The sequence below is a fragment of the Cricetulus griseus genome (genome assembly GCF_003668045.3).
Source record: "Cricetulus griseus strain 17A/GY chromosome 1 unlocalized genomic scaffold, alternate assembly CriGri-PICRH-1.0 chr1_0, whole genome shotgun sequence".
Lineage (NCBI taxonomy): Eukaryota > Metazoa > Chordata > Mammalia > Rodentia > Cricetidae > Cricetulus > Cricetulus griseus.
The window spans coordinates 172,337,001-172,357,376 of NW_023276806.1; the positions used below are offsets into that span (position 1 = coordinate 172,337,001).

The window sequence follows — 20,376 nt, forward strand, 5'->3', positions numbered from 1 at the left end:
TAAAGAATGTACTGAATAACTGGGTTCCTTTTTAATGTCATCCACGCCAAACAACTCCTGAGTCAGTTACTCTCATTTAGTTCCAGAGTTAGCCATTGCTTGAGAAGGTAAATCTGGGATTATATGTGCAATGAGCATTCTAAATTAAAAACAGTGCAACCACTGATCATCAGCATATGGCTAGTGGGCCTTTTATTTTGACTGGGTCTTCCTTTCGGACATGATGACTGCATTCAGTTTGCATCCCTGAAAAGGGTATCATGACATTGTTACATTAGGTCCTGGCTGGGCCACTCTGCCAATGACATGTTCCTTGTGCTACCTGGTGCCTGGCTTTTCTGCTCCCCAACAGCCCCTCTTCCTTTTCCTCCCATGGCTTCCTTTCCACTCTCTGTCACACATTGTGTTTCAAAGTCATTAACTTGAGAAGTTGCCAAAAAGATTAGATTCCATAGTAAAGAGGGAGAGAAACCCTATGAATATAAGCAACTAAAAGGCGCAGTTATCAAGATGTGGAAGCCGATTGACTTTGCAATGTGTTCTCACTTTCTTCTGCTTGAATGCCCTTTGTGTGGTAATAGACATATTTAGCCTATTAAGGATGTGAGTTTCAGAACATTGACAAATTGAGTTTTCAATTCAAACTAGATAACAAACAGAATTAATTAGATGCAAATTAAAATAATAGGTGCTTATAATTCAAGTCTCACAAGATGTTATAGTACCTGCAGACAAGTGTGACTCTGGTAAGTGAAATTCTCTCTGAAAAATAAAACAAATTTGCTAGTGCACTTTAAATAATATATCATGATTGCATTAATTAGCCATAAACCTTAAAATAAAATTAGTTTTATTATAGTTAATTAGAGCTGAGAATAAATGCCTATTTGAGGAGATGGTCCATCCTGTAATATTTCTGAAAACATTGGCATTGGGAAATAAAAGTATCTTGCCATATTATGCCAGAATTCCATTTCTGCAAATTCCTATATTCAGTGAAAACTGAAATATCTAGTTTATTTGCTCACACATGAATTTAATCCTGATTGTTTCTCTGTGGTCCACTGTGCTTATTATTAGATGTTACATCCTGGTTGGTCAGTTTTGAGTTGCATATGGGAGATTAATCTTAACTCACCTATCAACCTTGTGATCTCAGCACAAGGAAGACAGGCAGCGGGATGGTGAGCTCGAGGCCAGCCTATTTCAAAATGTCTAAATAATAACAATCTTATAAGATATAGGAGTGGCATACAGTTTTGTATTCCCATCATAAGTATTTCTTGAAAATGAACATGTTCTGTAGGTCCAAAGAAATAGAAATTACAGTAACAACTTCTATGTTTTCAGTAAGTTTTATACTGCATTAGTCTCCTAGAGGCCCAAGTAGTGTCCGTGTGGTGCTTATGGAGCACAGTCCAATCAAATGAAAAGTGACAGATGCAGTTGTCAGTTAATACTGTATTTACTAAAATCTGCACATTTCTTGGAACTCTGAAACTGAATCCAGTAGGAGCTGCAGTACATGAGAACGGGTAAACTATGTGAGCCCTGAAACACTGCTTATTAAACACCAAGCCTGCTCATTTTTCATAATCCAGTTCCTATGGATGTGTGAAATGAAGAGCCACAAGCCAAGAGTCTTGATCAGTTAAGGCTTTCACTTTGAATCTACTAAAAGAGACACCTGTGTTCTGGAAGTCCTAGTCTGGGGTCTGGATCTGAGGTTCCGGGACTGGGTCAGGCTGCCCTACCCAAGGAGGAACCCAGCATCGGAACACAGGTGGTGGAGAGTCAGGGAAGGCATTTGCTTCAACACCTCTAATACAGGCAAGATGTCTAGTGCCCTAAGAACTGCTTTTGGGGCTGGCAATTGCTCCAGGATCCTAAAGGAGATTACAGCAGAGTGTAGCTGATAGCCTTAGGCATCTGTAATGTGGGTCATCTTGATCTCAGGTGTGGGGGTATGGGTTCCACTGGCACTGAGGGAACTGTAATGTCTTCCCTCAAAGCCATTTTGATCCTGTTAAAAATGATTGCCTGCAAAGTTCCTTGCTCCTGGTATTTGAGATAGAAAAAAAAATTTTTAATGGAACAAACAAAAACAACCCAAAGGAGCAAAATCGAGTTCCTTAGGACAGTAAGTAGGGCTCCTTCAAGAGGCTGAAAGGAGAGAGCAAAAGACAGTCCTTTGACCTGCTCTTAAACTTATATTCTTTAGACTTAAATCGTTATTTCATGTCACTGGGAAATGGTGTCTGTGCTCATCTCTGCATTCAGAGAGCTTCTGTCTCCATCACTAAGTTCTATGGGGTCCTCAGACATTTTGTTAGCTTCTGTCTCCATCACTAAGTTCATGGGGTCCTCAGACATTTTGTTACCTATTAAAGTCTCTAGATTTTAGGTGGCAATGTTGAACTTCATTTATTTTGCCAATATAAATGACGATAAAGAGAAATATATTCTCAGAACTTGAAATGAGTTATGTTACTCAGTTTTTAAGAGATTTTATTTACTTGAAGTGCTGTAGGATCAGAAGCAGGGCCTCCCACATGCTGGGCATAACTCTAGTGAGTTACAGGTCCATTCCTATTGCTTCTTTGAAAAAAGAATTCTTCTCATACAATTGAAGATGTGTTTTAGTAACAATGGTAAGCTGAACAAAAAGACAATGAAATTCAGTAAAATGCAAGGGTGGAGGGCCTAATAAACAGCCCTAGCCTACAGTGAATTATCAAGGTTTATTTAAATTGTCATTCTGTTTGTTACAGTTTGAACCTTGCTTGATTGTTTAAGGTCACTGAGACAAAACAATTCTTATAAGACATTCATAATTACTATATTATTTATCTATGAGAGGCCCTTTTGTTTCTGTAATGTTGGTAGATTTAAAGGCTTAATAATGGAAAAATTATGCATTTGAAATCACTATTAATATCTTACAAAACCCAATTACAAATATAGATGAGTGGGTTTTGTATCTAGTTTTCTTGTCTTCATCGTCTTACGGTTTTGTGTTCTGTAGTGTTTGTGTATGCACACATACATGTGAGCGCTCACACACATGTGTGTATGTATGTGTCTGTGAAGGCCAGAAGTCAGTTTGGGTCATCTTCCTCAATTGTTCTCCACCTTATTTTTTGAGACATGGTGTCTCACTGATCCGGGAGCTCACAATGCACGTAAATGGGCTGGCTGGTGAGCTCTAGGAATCTACTTGACTCTGCCCTGCCCCCTCCACCCCCTGCATGCAGGTTCTTTTAAATGGTCCTGGGGATCTGAACTTGGATTCTCATGCCTGTACAGCAAATGCTTATTAACCTTGCTTATCTCCAAGGCCCTCCTATTATTTTGGGGGCTGACAGTTTTACTAATATTATGAGGTAGAGTAATGAAACAAGCATCAAATATCACAGGAATCCTCAGTCTCCCTTGTGAAGGAAAGATAGAATCAATGACTAATCAAAAGCTAGGGTCACCTCATTAGCCCTTGAAACTTAGCAGTGTTGCCTGCAGTAACTTGCTACTTGGTACAAAGGTCACAGCTGTGTGACTTGGACAGACAGGTGACCCAGCATCGTTTTTGGTGTCACCAGGAAAAGTGTTGTGGATTCTCTAGGATGCTCTGTGCACCAGCAGCAGCAATGACCATCGTGCTTTTCATTTACATAAAATCACTATTTCAAAGAGGCGGCTTCGTGACTCACCTGGGAATCTACTCAGTTACATCAAATCATTCAATTTTTATGTGGAATTAAAAGAAAATTTCTCTGTTGGTAGTATGCCTCTTTAGATTTTCATATGAAATTATCTGGGTGGAAACCCATGAGGGCAGATAGTTAAACTTATTTTAAAAGCTATAGGGGAAAAGCAGATTTCTTTTCAAAGTATTTTATTGTTCATATTTCTCTGATATCTCTGCTGGGAGGAAGCCAACAGGAGCCAGAGGTCTGCACGTGATAGGTGTGCTCACATTAAAGACAGCTAGAATTCCCTTTGTCAGTGGTTTGTGTTTGGCATAAAGTAGGACTCCTACTGACTAGTGGCTGACGCCATTATGAAGTATCCCTTGCCATTCCCTCTCACCTTTGCTGCCTGCCCACAGGATTTGACAGTCACATGTTTAATGGGGTGTTTAAAGGTATCAGGTCTTAAAAGAAGCAGAAGTAAGACCACATGCTTCCTGAGCCTGCTGTACTGAGCATGCACTCACACACTTGCTGTTTCAGGGAGTAGAGGCTTGTGAGGCATCCAAACCTCCGTGCATGGTGCTCAGGAGCCCAGCACAGTGAGAGCTTAGATTTCATCTCATTAGAGCTGTATGCCTACTCCAAAGAATGAATAAATAACTTTGTACACAATCATGTTCATGTCATTCCTCTTTCCAAAGTGGAGAAGCTTGTTAGTAAGATCTCTGTGACACTAAAATTTTAATGGAATGTGGGGAGGCTCTTCCCAGGCCTTTATTCATAGCATTTCCCCCTCTCCCTCCCTCTCTCCCTCCCTCTCTCCCTCCCTCCCTCCCTCCCTCCCTCCTCCCTCCCTCTCTCCCTCCCTCCCTCCCTCCTTCTCCCTTCCCCTCTTCCCTCTACCTCACCCCTCCTGCTCTCATTTTAAGAAATAGCCATAGGTTCTGCAATTCTTTTACAAAGTTGTAGTCAGTTTTAGAATATCTTATCCCCCTCCCCAAGATTATGGCATTTAAATTAGCTATTTTAGTTCTATTGACTTAAAAAAAACACACTTATGATTACATGTGTTTGCTTTGTGTGTATAGGGATAGAGTATAGGGGTGCCACAGCATACACACGAAGCCAATGGACAACTTGCTAGAATTGTTTCTCATGCTTCCATCAACAAGGTCCCTACGCTTGAACTCAGGCTCAGGTTACCAAGTGTCTTTAACCACTGAGATGTATCACTGCCCCTCTATTTACTTCAAAAACTAATCTCTTGTAGCCCTTTAATTTATCTCCTAGTTTTTGTTTGATCGTCTTTTTACAAACTCTGGCTCCCAGGCCAGTGGGGAGGTAGTGGGAAGTGATAGGTTACATGCAGTTCTATCAAAACCCTTTGCAGGGTGGCCTGTAAAGTTGTTTTGGTAGACTCTGAGGATCTTCCCACCCAAGCACAAGCCAGGGTGTCACACAGTTTGCTCTCCAGTGAGGAAGAAGGAATGTGTCAATGCTCCCAGCACAGTGCTGAGAGGACAGCTAGGAAAGTGCAACCTTTGTGGATGATCTTTCTTGCTCCCAAAGCTTTCTCCCCTCAAGCTTGTCTTCCTCTCATATTCCTTGTCTGATTTTTTTTTGTATTTTCTTTCTAGACCACCACATGCCTAAACACAACAACAGCGTCTGTCCTCCAGTTTTCCATTGGTGAGTGTGTCTTAGCAATTGTAGCAATTTTACTTAGAAATGCTTGTTTTTAATCAGAGTATACACTGTGCCAGATGCTTTTAGGATTGGGAAAGAGTAAGTCTCTGTAGCAAACAATTTAAAAAGTGAAATTAAATATTTCACAATATGACACTTCATTCCCACTCATTGCCAGTAATGAGTGGTATTAAAGGTGCTACGGATAATCTGTTACATTTCAAAGCCTTTTTTTTAATTACATCGCATTTATTTATGGTGTGTGTGTGTGTGTGTGTGTGTGTGTGTGTGTGTGTGTGTAAACATATACACGTGTGTGTGCTTCATGGCTTCATGTGGAGGTCAGAGGACAACTTGATGACGTTGATTTTCTTTTTTCACCATGTGGATTTTGGGAATCCAACTCAATTTTTAGGATTTGACAGTATCACCTTTACCCCTGAATGAATTTCACAGCCCTGAAATATTTTTATAAGAGATTTACATATGAATTTTGAATGCATTGGGTTACTCTATTGTGTCAGAAATGCCTTCCTAGTTATGTTTGCTTATATCAAGATAGAAATGTGGTCAATTTTCTGAGCTCTGATGGGTAGTGGAAAAGATGATTATTAGTGGCTAAAAACTAAGATTTTATGTTTGTCATAGGTAACCTATGTTTAATTTTGACGTAGCTAATGAAAAAGATACTGTGTCTGAAAATATTTCTTCTAAGGGCTTCTGTATGAAAAGTGAAAGTTCTACCCAAATTTTCAGTAACATTCTGCCTTTGAATAAAATGGTAGCTGTTTTGCTATCTATTCCATTATTTTTAAAATTTTATAAGTATGTATATATGTGTGTATCAATAAGCAACTTGAATACATCTCCAAAAAGACTATTCTAGAGAATGAGTCTGTCTTCTAAATGAGACCTAGGTTTATCTTGGAGCTGCTGCAGAGCTTGGTGACATCTGGTAGCCATGCCCTAGGCAGTGTTCTCTAGTCTCCCCCATCTGGACTGTCCACCTTTGGAGATCAACCACAGGTAAAAGACCCTCTTCCTCAGCAGCTGTCATTCCACAGTGCATTGCAGTGTCAAGAGCCGGGAGCCCTCTGCTTTTCTAGTGTGGTTTTCTAGTCATATACGTGTTACTCTTTCATCAGCAAGCCTCATCTCACCTTGTGTAGGTGTGTAAAACTGCCTGGTTATAGTTTGGGTGAATTCTCACATTAACAGTATAAGCCACAGCATGTTATCGACAAATGAAAAGTGCATATTTATTAAGAAAAGTGCTAGCAAAGAGAAGGAATGATGAATTTTTAAATGGTTTTTTCAATCTCTTAGCATGCCCATCTTAACTTTCATTATCAGGATGAAATATAGTTCTTTTTATGTGTGTAGTGAACAATAACAAATTTTTTAAATTATAGCCTGACAGGCAACTTCCTGGATCTTAACTAGAATTAATGTGTTCTATTTATTAAACCACTGAAAATTCAAAATAAAGAGAAATAACGGTTTCTAGTTTATCTATATTGGGGGTATATTAGTTAGGGTTCTCTGGAGTCACATAATTTATAAAATTATATTATATATATATATATATATATATATATATATATATATATATATGGAGAATTTATTGAAATGACTTACAGGTTTCAGCCCAGCTCACCCCAAAAAGGCTAGCTGTGAATGAAAGTTCACAACTTCTAGTAGTTACTCAGTCCCACTAGTCTGGTGTCTTAGCTGGTCTTCTGTATATGCTGGAGAACCCCAAAGAAGTGGGCTCTATGCCAGTGAAGGGGTGGATTGCCAGCAAGGTGAGGGCGAGCAGGTGAAAAAGGAACCCTCCTCCTTCCATTGTCCTTATATGGCTTCCCACAGAAGGTGTGGCCTTTCCACCTCAAACTCTGGGTCAAAGTTGTGTGTCTTTCAGCTCTAAGGCCCAGATCAAAGGCATAATATCTACGTCTTCCCACCTCAAAGGCCTATACTAGAGATGGATTTACCCACTTCAAACCAAGAAGAAAATCTCCCAGGTGTGCTCTCCATTTCTGGATTGTCATTCATTCCAGATTTAGTCAAGCTAACAACCAAAAATAGCCATCACATGGGGTATTCTTTTTGTTAAAAATAAACGTTATTTTGAAATATTGTATTTAGACAATGAAGAACCATATTTGAATTCATAATTCCAGTAGACATTTCACTTTAATCAAGGGAGAATTGATCTAGCATCAATTCATTTATTCTTTATTATAGGAAGGAAAAAAGTTTACTTTGTGAATTACAAATATGATGTCAATTCTCTGTTTCCTTACCTTTTCAGTCAGACCAATTGCAGTATCCATTTAGTAGAACTGATGAAAAGGGACCAAGAGCTAGGGAGTTGGCTAGAGAATGCAAATAACTTCCAGGCCAAGGTCTTTGGGTAGACCTAGTATCTGACTTAGCTCAAACTTTTATTTTCCTACATGTTTACAGACAAGCTTGTATAATTTAGAGCACAAATTTGAATCCTGGCTCCTGTATTAAAGGATACAAAGAGTAACAGAACCAGAGAGAAATGTGACCAGAGAGAAAGAAAGAGATACAGACTCATTAAAGTTTACAACCTACAGTACGTTTTTAAAATCTTTCTGGGTGACAGTTTTAAAATAAAAAATGAAACTGTAATGTAGCGCTAGGACCCATATATCTAGTTAGAGAAATTTTAGGGTTTTTTTGCCTAGAAACTTCATTGGGAAATTTATTTACTACATTTTGAGACTAGAAGTTTTCAGGTATACAAAAAGGGTTAAAACAATGCAATAATAGACCATTACCTACATGTATATGATGTTGTATGGTGAAAACAAACATTATAGTTGGAATGATTTCCAGAAATGGTTTTATGTTTCTCATGGCCATTCACTTTTGTGGATGTTTATGCAGTAGAAGGCAGTGACACTTTTCTGTTGACAGGGCTGGTGTGAGGGCTGCATCTAAGCGTGCACATGAATCCTAAGTGTGTCATAAGTGGTTTCATCTCTGACTTTAAAGCCCGTAGTAATGAAATAGCAAAATAGCAACTGCAATTTGGTAACTATTTCATCTAACACACATACACACACAAAATAAAAGATCTATTTCATCTATGTATACCTCAAAAGTTATGCAGAATCAGTTGTGTGTTGTGAGCCCAGCATTTGCATTTCTTTATATGCCTCTCCAAATCCATACTATTAATGTGATTATTGTCAGTTTCAGTAGCATGTTCGGTGTTTATTATATAGAATAGTTCAGATGATATGTAGATACTTTCTAAAGAATTTCATTATTATTTATGAGCTCAATAGTGAATTATATTCATAATTAGCAATATTTTCATATTGTCCTTGTAAACATTTCCAGTTATGCTACAAATATAATCCAAAGGAGTCCCAGGTACCTCAGAGATCTGTGTACAGAAATTGCTTCTATTACTAAGGAGTGTCTTAAAGTTCCTTCAAATGTGTAATGTGGACAAATATTACATGCATCCTTAAAGTAGAATATGTATATCTGCATATAAATAAATATGTACATAGATGAAGAGAAATGCTCTCTTACACAGGAGATTCTGAAGGCCAAGTTTTGCAAGCTGCAATTTGTCAGGCTATCAATAGCTCAGCCATCTTAAAAGGTGTCCTGAAGTAGTCTAAGAACTTTTCATTTTGCCATTCTAGTGAAAGATCTTGTTCCCATTTCTGTGCCGGGGCTTCGATTTGCTGCCGTGCTTACTTGATTTAATAGATTCACCTTGTGGAATTTATGGTCATAGCCTTAGGGCATTTCATTTAGATTTCCTCTGGGACGGGAAGAAAAATTCAAGCTGGTGCCCCTTGCGAACCATTCTCTTACAGATATCTTCAAACTATTTTCCCAGACAGAATTCTGCTTCCAAGGGAAACACTGGTGGCTCTTTGTATCTGTTATTCATTTAATAGAGTTTTCCTGAATATTTGCCCCTCATTGTCTTGAGCTAACTTTAGCTATAGTAAGAGAAAAAGTGAGAAGACAATATTTTTTTACAGGAGTCAACAAGTAGGAGGCACTTGATTTGCAACAAGAACTCTCTAATGCTAAGTTGTTGCATTAGTGGGTGACAATGCCAGGCTGTTGCATTAGTGAGTCTCACAATTTCAGGTTATTACAGTAGTTGGTGACGATGCCAGGTTGTCACAGTAGTGAGTATGTATAGTTCTCAGGGTGTCAGGGCCCAGTCGGTCCTGATGATGGCATAATTAATTAAAAGGCAGGGAGTGTGGGGAGCTTCCTAACTAGAAATGTCTTGAGATCTGACAACCAGTGTTCCTTACCAGGCCAGAATGAGGCTTTGCAGAATCAGTGATGAAATAAACACAAGCAGGGCGAGAAACAAGAATGCCTCCAAAACTAGGACTGGCCTGGGCAGATATGAGCAATGTCAGGTGAATTTGGGTATATCCAAAGAGCTAGTACATATAGGCTGCACATCTCAGTATTTATTAGAGGGCTAGATGAGAATTTTTGTGTGTGTGTATGAGTGTGTGTGTGTGTGTGTGTGTGTGTGTGTGTGTTTTCATTTGAATTAGAAACAAGATTGTTTTACATGACAATCCCAGTTCCATTGTCCCTCCTGTCCTCCCCTACTACCCCCCACTCAAATAAAACCCTACCTATCACATATCCTTTCTGCTTCCCCTGGGTGGTGAGGCCTTCCATAGGGTGTCATCAGAGTCTATCATATCCTTTGAGATAGGGCCTAGGCCCACCCCCGTGTGTCTTGGCTCAGGGAGTATTCCTCTATGTGGAATGGGCACCCAAAGTCCACACCTGTGCTAGGAATAAGTACTGAACAACTACAGGAGGTCTCATAGATTTCCGAGGTTTCCTCACTGAAATCCATGTTCCTGGGGTCTGGATCAGCTCCATGCTGGTATCCCAGCTATCAGTCTGGGGAGCAAAAGTTCCTCGATGTTCAGGTCAGCTGTTTCTGTGGGTTTCACCAGGCTGGTCTGGACTCGTTTGCTCTTCACTCGTCCTTCTCTGCATCAGGATTTCAGTTCAGTTCAGTGATTAGTTATAGGTGTCTGCTTCTACTTCCACTGCTGGATGAGGGCTAGCTAAATGAGAATTTTAATCAGTTAATTGAATTTATTTAAAATGGCATAATTCCAGCACTTGGGAAGCTAAAGCATGAGGATCGAGAGTTTAGGCAGGCTAGCACATAGAACAATCCAAGGCCAGCCTGTGCCACATAGCCAGACCCTATCTCAATGAAAACAATTAATTTTTCTAATGGCATAGTTTTAACAGAGGTCTACAAAAGGACCTCTTAAACAATAAAATATAATTGTTCTGGTTAGCTTCAGCTGTCAACTTGACACAACCCTGGGTCATCTGAGGGAGTCTCAATTTGGGGATTGCCCCACTAAGATTTGCTTATGGTATGCCTGTGGGTCGTTTTCTTGATTTGGGTTCTGTAGGAAAATTTGTAGTTCTGTGGGCTGTACCATCATCCCTTGATGGTACCTAGGCTGTCTAAGAAACTAGCTGAGCAGAACCCAGAGAGCAAGTGCTTTGGTGAGCAGAGCAGCTTCTCCCCGGCTCCTGCTGCATTTCCCACCTGACCTCCTCACTGATGGATTGTGACCCCGAAGTGGAAGCCAAATAAACCCTTTCCTCCCCACATGACATCTGGCCATGATAATTATCACAACAGAAATCGAACAAGGACAATATTGAAGCTAGTTCTTTAAGAAATTTGTTTTTATATTTGTATGAAGACTGAATGTAGCACTTGGCTTAATAGAAACTTGCATTGAGCCCCTCTCTAAGAATGTGCTTATTCACTTTTACCCAGCTATTTCTTTATATGAAGAGGAATCATTTGCCAAATAAGGACTGAAGGTGACAGACACCCTAAAGAACAACTAGTGTGGGCTGGGAAGGTAGCTGGCTCAGTGGTAATTGGCTCACTTGCCATCTAAGTGTAAGGACCAGGCTTGTATTTAAAAAGCTGAACAGCATGGCAGCCACTTGTAATCCCAATACTCAGAGGCAGAGGTAGGTGATCCCCATGGCTAGCTGGCCACCTAGACTTGCAGGAATCAGTGCACTCCAGGTCCATAAATACAGTGAAAAGCAAACATGGAAGACACTGGGCATCAACTTCAAGTCTCCACATATGCATTCACCTTCATATATGTGAACACACACACACACACCCATACACATACCCATACATACACACACACATATACACACACACATACACACACACACACATACACACACATACATACACACACACACACACACACACACACACACACACACACACACACACACACACACACACACGTACATGTGTGCACACATACACCAGAAAACAAAAGCAAAAAACAAACAAAAAAACAAAACTGATGGTGGGACTCGGGCAAATCTGTCATAGCACTGTGACATTTTTAGTTCCAGAGCAAAGACTAACAAATAGAGACTTAACCCCAGAGTGACAAGTAATTATTCCAGTGACATCAAGGTAAGGGCTAAATAGGTGTGATGTGTACTTTCATGACCAAAGTGGTTTCAGAGAAATGATCTGAGGATGTCAATCAATGGAGATGATCCTGAAGAAAACTAAGACTCATCAATAAATTTTGCTTCTAGTAACAGATATAGGCAGAAATGTATACTCATGTGCTTAGCAGAATGGAATTATTGAGCTCTTTTAGAATATATTGTTTGTTGATTACTAATAAAATTATTACCTTTTTGAATTTGGCTTTATTTATAGATGTATGGGACTTTTGTTTGTTTTTATTGGATATTTGTGTGTCTGTAGGTTATTTTTTTTTATATTGGAGAATTGTGCATGTGTTTCATATTAGGAGTATTGTGTGTGTGTGTGTATGTGTGTGTGTGTTTATATTAGGGGGTTATTTGTATGTTTGTGTTTTGTATACTGGAGGGATGTGAGTCTCAGTGTTTTTATTGCTTTTTTGTTCGCTTTTTTAATAATATCAAAGCAGTGGAGAATCATTAGATCATATATGCTTTATATTTAAATATTAAGATATGAAAAATTGAGCTTGAATTTATTTCTTTCTGTACTATACATGCCAAATGGTCTTTGAGATAAGCCAGAACTTCCTGCTTTGTGTGAACATACTTTGAAAACTAGCTACTGGAATAATCCAAAGTTTGAGGTACTCTTAGCTGAATTGGAATTTTATGAAAAAGAAAAGAGATGTGGCTTCATTTTTTTATTAAATAAAGACATAAAATGCCACTTATGTGAGATTATAGTTCATGTGGCATAGAGAAGCTGTTCATGTTTCCCTCGTGCCCAATTCATAAACATCTTAATTACTCAGAACTTGATTCAGTGGCTAAATTTTCTCAGTTCTTTCAGAGAAGATAATTCAGAGGGAAGAGAAATAGAGCCCTCCATACTTCTGTATGAATTACTGCTCATTTCCTCCATGAACTTACTGAAATTATATACTATATTTAAAACTAGAATCTTGTGCTTGCAAGAATTGCTCTCCTTGCTAAGTAAGACCTTCAAGAAGTTATTATTGAATAGTAAAACCTCATCTGAAACCAAAAATCTATGTCATAACAAAAAAAAATCTCTGGTGACATAAGCTCAAAACAAATATAAATGAATTGTGGAATTTTAGAAAATTCTAATGGCAAAATTAATTTAATGCTCAATACATGTTTTGTTTGATTATAAAATTCTTGGGTATAAAATATTTTAAAATTACATTTGGGAGTTGATTTTCATGCCTCCAAAGATCTATGTAAATATGTATATAGAATGTGTCTATAACTGAATCAATAACTGCGTGAAGCTGATTTTGACCCAGGATATCCTACCCTTCATCTCAGGAGTGGCCTGTGCCTCTGTAGGGCATAAATGTCTCAAAAGTCAATTGAAGTTAAAAACAGACATGGTTTATTTTGAAGTATACTAACATTTTTTAATCCTTTTCACACCTAAGAATTAAAAGCTGATTTTAAAAGAAACTGTTTTATCAGTTTAAATACGGCAGTAAAATTACACTAAGCATAAGTTTCTGGAAATATTTTTAGATTAATTTTTAATTACTAAAGCCAGTAACTAAATAAAAGATGAACTTCATATAAATTAAAATACACTGCTGCAAAGTAAAGATGTGTTCTTTATCTTGAAATACTCACTTTGTCACTCCCCAGTACCACACTGAAAACTCATTCTGCTGCCCCAGCCTCATGGCTCTGCACCTTCAAGTCCTCTAAGTTTCGTTGGTGGTATCTGCTTCACTCTGCTTTGACTGGCCATTTCTGGACATCTGCTCTAACCCTCGCTTAGATCATCACAAAGGACTAGGGAATGCACAGTCTTTAGATACACATGAACTAGATTGAGCTTAATTCATAGCTGTGGAAAGTGACTTAGTGGAGTTCCACATTTGTGCTTAGTATTGTACACAATCCCAACATCTGTGGCAATGGAAGAGGCTGAGGGAAATCCATGAACAATTCAGATTTTGATGTGAACCAGCAATTTCCAGTTATTTATTCAAGGGTACTCACAGAGGGAGGCTTCTCAGGAAGTTTGCTGTCTATGATATACGACACCTGAAATCACCTGGGAAATGCAAAACCTGTGATAAATAAGAAAATTATCAAATCAAATATATGATTCAAACCATCCCATACTACCCCTTAAATATGTATAGCTATGTTAGCAAAACAGAAAACTTTTTAAAAAGTTGACTACCAAATAGTTTGGGCAAGGAGTTTCTTTGTGAAAAGAAAATGAGTTGGACAGTAGACCCAATAATGGTGAAACGGCTTGGAGCTGAAGAAAGTTAAAGAGGCCTGCCTGGCAGGAAGTCTTGGCAAACCTGACCCATTTTGTCCAAACTCTTGTCCATGAGTTTCCTCAACACTGTCTCTGGCAAACACTCTCTTCTCTTCTCCGGGCATAGAAGGGAACTGGGAAAGAGTTGGTACCTGGAAGAAGTCACATCATTTGTCACATATACAAATTGCAAGAGGATCAGTGTGTCTCTTTTTTATGATAGGTGTGGCAGTGGCAATGAGGAAACTAAGGATAGGGCTGAAAGGGAGAAAGGCACAAAAGGGGAGGACAGCTGTTCACTGTGTGTCCTGTGGTCACTGTCCATCTGCTGTAAACTGGAAGGGGTCCCCTAATGAGACTTCAGCCAGAAAGATGGCAAAGGATAGAGAGATGAGTAAGTCAGGCACTGACACGTTTCTTTGCGGAGTCCACAGATCCTGTTCACTGGTAGATTCAACCCCAAGCAGAAATCATTGCTCTGTGGAGCCCTCATTTAAAAAATAAACAGATCCACGGTATTCCCACACTTGGGGCTGAAGGAAGCATGCTTTAACGCCTACAGAGTGTTTTTCAGGTGTCACTAATTTAAACATTTCACTTTGATTTCCCCTAATCGCTAATATTTGTTTGAGTAAATGCTTAAAATGAATCTTATTGTATATACTGATCCTTCCTGCAATATTATGTTTCCTCAATTATAAATATAACTGCTATAAATTATAAATATGCCATTTCCCCCAGGTGTATTTTTAGTGAGCAAATCATAATGTGGACATTAAACCCTAGATTCTCATGCTTAAATAATTATTAATTGATAAGGCAGTGCTCACCAAATATTGTGGACACATTCATTTCTCTAAATTGACAACTTCCATTAATAAAATAATGTTTTATCAAATTTACTAATTTTGGCTGTCCTATTTTACCAGAACTGAGTTCATTTGCTCTTGACAGGTCCAAGAGTAAATTCCAGGGTTTGCCTCTGTATGGAATGGAACAATCTTTAATTAAAGTGATTATCCGTGGGGTCCTTTCAGCCACGATTCCCATCTATGTCATTTGGAACCTAGAAGCCCCAGGACACTTCCTGCCTGGGCTGCCACAAAGCATTATCTGATAGAGTAAGCATTCTTCCCTGCTCAGATGCTGCCACTGTGGCCCCAGCCCCTGAACCTAAGCTGCCAACTTTTCACTCAGGCACAGCGTGAGGAGAGCAGGGCTGCAGTCCTGCATTTGAGTGTGTGTAACCCCATCACACGTGTGATCTGCAGCTAAGACCATGCCTACTGGAAACTAGGTAGACTCCAGCTCAGTAAGGGTCATCCTCCTCCTTTGCATAGATTTAAACTCATGATCTGAGAATCTGGTAAAATGATGTGCTTAAGACAAAACTCTCATCTTTCCTGGTAGGTTTTCCTACTTGCCTGAAACATTGCATTCATTCTGTGGTAGCTGATATGCAGTAAGATAATAAGAATAATAAAAAACAATTCACTTTGATATCAGACAAGAAGCCAGATTGCTACGAGAAAAGCTAATTATATCTTTATTTAATTTATAAGTGATGTAAATTGTATCAATATGTAACATTATAATAGTATAGGTTTTATGTAGTAAGAGAGGAAAAAAATAACATGAAAACTAAGAAATATTAAACTGACCTGAAAATGACAATATTTTATGTTTAAAACTGTAGGTTAATACTTCTAGACTTGATATTAAGATATCACTTCTGTAGTAATAGTAGCTTAGTTTGATATGCTAACAAATGAACATGTGCTCCTAGAACATTTCTCAAAGCCTCTGTGAAGATGAAAATAAAACTTTAGTATAAGATAGTCATTTTTATACTATTATTGTTAAAGGATAAATAAGCATGCACAGCTGCCTCCAATGAAATAGCTAAACAGACATTCATGGCATTATCAAAAAAATGGATCTTGTACCTAATGGTAGTCTTGATTGGGCAGAATTATCTTAAAGAAAAAATCATGAAGTAGCAAATAAGCTCTTACTATTTTCTTTGATACCTTGGGAGTACCATGATAGTATTGCCCCACAGTGAATCATTAAGAAAACTCACTCATAGCAAAGAAAAAAAAAGAAAAAACATAAAACTGATAATTACCGTTGTAATTATTTTACCAATAGGTTTATGTTGTCCATCACATTGACCAATTTCAGTTTAGAGTGAGGTAAGTCTATTTCTTAACCGCTGCAGCACAGGGAAGTAGGTGACTCCTAGAGGTGGCGCTGTCTAGCCTTTTAAAAGCTTTCGTCCAAGTTGCTCATTCATCTCGTTCTCCTCATCCTCAAGCTAATGGTCTTGTCCTCCATTTACCCTTCTTGAAAGATAAAGGGCATGTTGATCCTGCTAAGATTTACACTAATCATAGCAAGGAGCCCTAAACAGCCAGACTGCACGCGTTCCATAGCTTTATGATGTTTTTATATCTAATGTTGTTATTTACATGCAGCGCCTAGAGCCTGCTCGTCTCAGAGGCTGAGGTATGAGTGATGGCAGCAGTAGTGCTTGTGCCACAAGAGTCTTCCACAGGGCCCTGTTCAGACACTCATCGAGCCTGCCGTATTTATGGCCCCTCTGTTATCCACCGGCATGATTTCTGCCAGTGTTCTTCCCATCTATCAAGTCTGTGAGATGGGTCCTCTCCTCCTTCTGAGGCTCTATGCTGCATTTTAAAAGGCAGATTGTTTTTAAAGTAGAACTTTGGCGGGCAGGAGGCTGCTCTTTGCAACCACTACCAGTCCCCAAGAGGACAATAGCTCCTTCTATTGTGTTCTGCTCTGATCTGATTTTCTTTGGAAAGTCCTGGGATTAGTGGGAAAGGACATAACCATGTAAAAAAAAAAAAAAAAAACTACCCAGGCCTTGAGAGACGGAATGCAATTGATTTATCCGGTTACTATAAAAGGGAAAAGAAATAGAGAGAGCTGCCAGAGATACAAGCTCACAATCCCTAATCTACAATTTCACATTATGAAAAAAGAAAATGACAGCAAAAACGCAAGCCAGGTTTGTTTTTTAATATATGTGGTGGCAAACCTGGTATGACCTGAATTCATTTACCAGCAAGACTTGACTTGAGTGATTGAAAGCTATTTATAGCCTTTATCTCCACTGCTTAAGTGAATACTCACACATTTCACTGCAGAAATATTAATGTACTTGATTATAAAATATTGCATCAACTTTACTTGGGGTGTGGCTTACTATATGGTATATGTACCATATTTCCTTTCTGACAACTGTAAATTTAATAAATACACTATTTGAAATCTTTTTTCTACTAAACCTTGTAGGATTAAGAACCTATATAGCTATATTTCCAGGGAAGGAGTAACACATCAATGTTCACCAGAGGTTACTAACAGTTCTGTCTTTAGATGGCCTTGATGTTATGCCAAAAGCTTATAAAAGTTGTTTCTTTTATGTCAGCTGCCAAGACAGAAAGAAATGAAAGTTTTTTATTAATAGTTTATTAATATTTTTAATTATATATATTATATAATTTTTATTAATATTTTGTTAATAGTTCCTGGCCACAGGAGATATTTACAGTCTTCACGTGTATACAGAATGGTAAATAAGCTACTGCACAGTGAGCAAGCCTGTGACATGCTTCAGATGGGCTTTACTTGACTCACACTTATACTTGCTATTTGTTCATGTGCTAGTGTAGTCTTGGGAATATCAACTCTCTAGTAGCTCTATGGAGTCCCCAGTGGATCAGATGGCACAGAAGCACTCCAGTGAGCAGATCCTGGGAACTGCTGGTCCTCTTCAGCTTGTCTTGAACTTCTGGGGCTCATGAGAATTTATTGAGGTTCAACTCCAAAACCGAATATTTCTCATGTAAGCAAACAACTGCTTTAGAGTAATTTCTTTAATCACAACCCAGTGGTAATGGGATCCATCTCCTTACCAGAATATTTTAATTCAGTAATAGAGGAAAGAATTTCAGAAATTCTAAGTTATTTTTCATTCTTCAAAACATTTTATATGCTTATTTATTTTAATATGCATTTGCTATATATAACATATTGTTTTGAAGTATCTACACAGCAGGCATAGTAGTACACACCTTAATCCCAACACTTGGTAGACAGAGGCAAATGGATCTCAGTGAGTTCTAGGACATCCAGAACTACTGCTCCCCTGCCCCCCAAAAATCAAACAAACAAAATATCCACAGTGCAGATTCTTCACATTCCAGCATAATTCTCTTCCTGTTGTTAAAATAAAGGCTTCACTGGACTGCACCATGCTCAGAAAAGTAGAAGATAAAGTTGGGGATGTTGATTGCTCTTCTCTGGTATTAGGGCTCTTGGATACACATGAAACTCAGGAATAAACATGCTGTGTTTGTTCTCTGCAGATGTGGTTCACAGTTTGTACATGGCCAAGAGTTTCTCTAAGGAAAAAATATAAAATTGTAGAATTAAAATCTGGTACAAATACAATTATTTATTTAAAATGAAAAATTACAACCACTTTTATAATTTTAGAAACTGACAATTCTACAGACATTACAAAATCAAGAACTAAAACCTCTTGAATAATTTTTTTGGTGACTCTATAATGTTGACTCATGTTCTTAAGATATTTTATTATATAACAAACATTTTTGCAGTACTTTCTATCAAGAGCCCATAGAGGTAATCTTGTCTCTAGCTTTTGATGTTTAATATTTTATCATACCTATTGCTTTCTAATAATGCCATTTAAACTTGGGAATAACTATTAAACAGGAAAAAGTGTCATTTAGACTTCAGGACATTTTTAACTTTCTCTGTGCAGTGACTAATCTTAAACTAACATTTGAATTGACGTCATTCATTAACTAATGTGTCATCATTGTCTTTGAGTCATGGTGCTTTGTGCGTCAGCACAGTGGGATGGAGAAGTTCCTGGTAGCTCTTTTCATACTGGGAATAACTATATTCTAAAATAGATGCAAGCTACAGAAGGACGTCAGAGCAACCCACGATAAATGTCTCTTCAAATCTGTTTTTCCTTACGTAAATTCCCAATGCAACCATGGTTGCTGTCACCACTGGCTGCTGTGAGGGTACTAGGAGAGAGTAGCAAGACTGGAGACAGCAAGTACTTTAAAACATTGTCATGCAGCACATTGCTCGAGCCCCCAGAAGGGCCTTGGAAGGTGCCAGTACTTGCATTAAGTCAGCTTAATGGTAAATGCATTTCTGTCCATACTAAACATGTTAGAATTAAGTACTGTACTTCTATATGTTGCATTAACTCATGTGTCTATGTTTGCATTTTGAGAAACCATTTCACTTCCTTTTACTTTCCTGCCAGTTGCCTCTGTTTTCCTTTTTAGTTTCCTTTGCATTTCAAGACACTTCTTTCTATTCTATTGCTTTCGCCTATATCACAGTCATCTACAGGAACCGTGAAGATCTCCATATCCTGCTGCATTTTGTAATCTGATTCCTAATAACTGGTACACATTAATGTAGGTTTTGAAGCCAAGGTTCTATTTTGTACATTCAGAGTATTTCACAGCATGATACTTTATAACACAGAGAAACCCTGTCTCGAAAATCCAAAAAAAAAAAAAAATGTAGAATTCTGAGTTCACACATAGTCCTGACATTAGTGCTTGCTTTTTATAGTTTGTTGAGTGACTGAGTGATTTGAGTGAAGGATTGTTTATACTTGTGGCCTGGCTTCCAAATGGAAGGCAGAATGGCAGAAAATTATGTGTCCATTTCTTCTAAATTATAATAGGGACAATACTGTTTATACAGGACCAGGGCTCACAATGAATTTTAGTTACAACTTTAACTGAGTAAAGTAATTTAGACCAAGTTTACTATAAAATGGTTTTTCTTAGAATTACAGTGATATGGAGTTGGAGTGTAGCTCAGTGATAGACTTTCACCATTAGAATTCATTCATTAGACTACAAGTACCATTAACCTAAAATCTGACATCTAAGTTTGAGTCAGTATCATACCCAGTTATTATCTTTTTAAAGTTATTTCTTTCAGTTTTGACAATATTATTATATCATTTCCCCTCCCTTTTCTCCCTCCAAACCCTCCCATATTCCCTCCTTGCTCTTTTTCAAATTCATGGCCCATTTTTCCATCAATTGTTGTTACTTGGGAGGG

At 38.2% G+C, this 20,376-nt stretch overlaps 1 protein-coding gene across 2 annotated transcripts in view; it reads left to right on the top strand.

The window, feature by feature from the left end:
* The window catches only part of Reln (reelin), a 446,863-nt gene that overhangs the window by 217,758 nt on the left and 208,729 nt on the right, over positions 1 to 20,376 (top strand). For both annotated transcript variants that reach the window (XM_027393422.2, XM_027393423.2), the window contains exon 8: positions 5,327 to 5,378. In XM_027393422.2, coding sequence (XP_027249223.1) covers positions 5,327 to 5,378 — 52 coding nt within the window. The remainder of the gene's footprint in view (positions 1 to 5,326; positions 5,379 to 20,376) is intronic.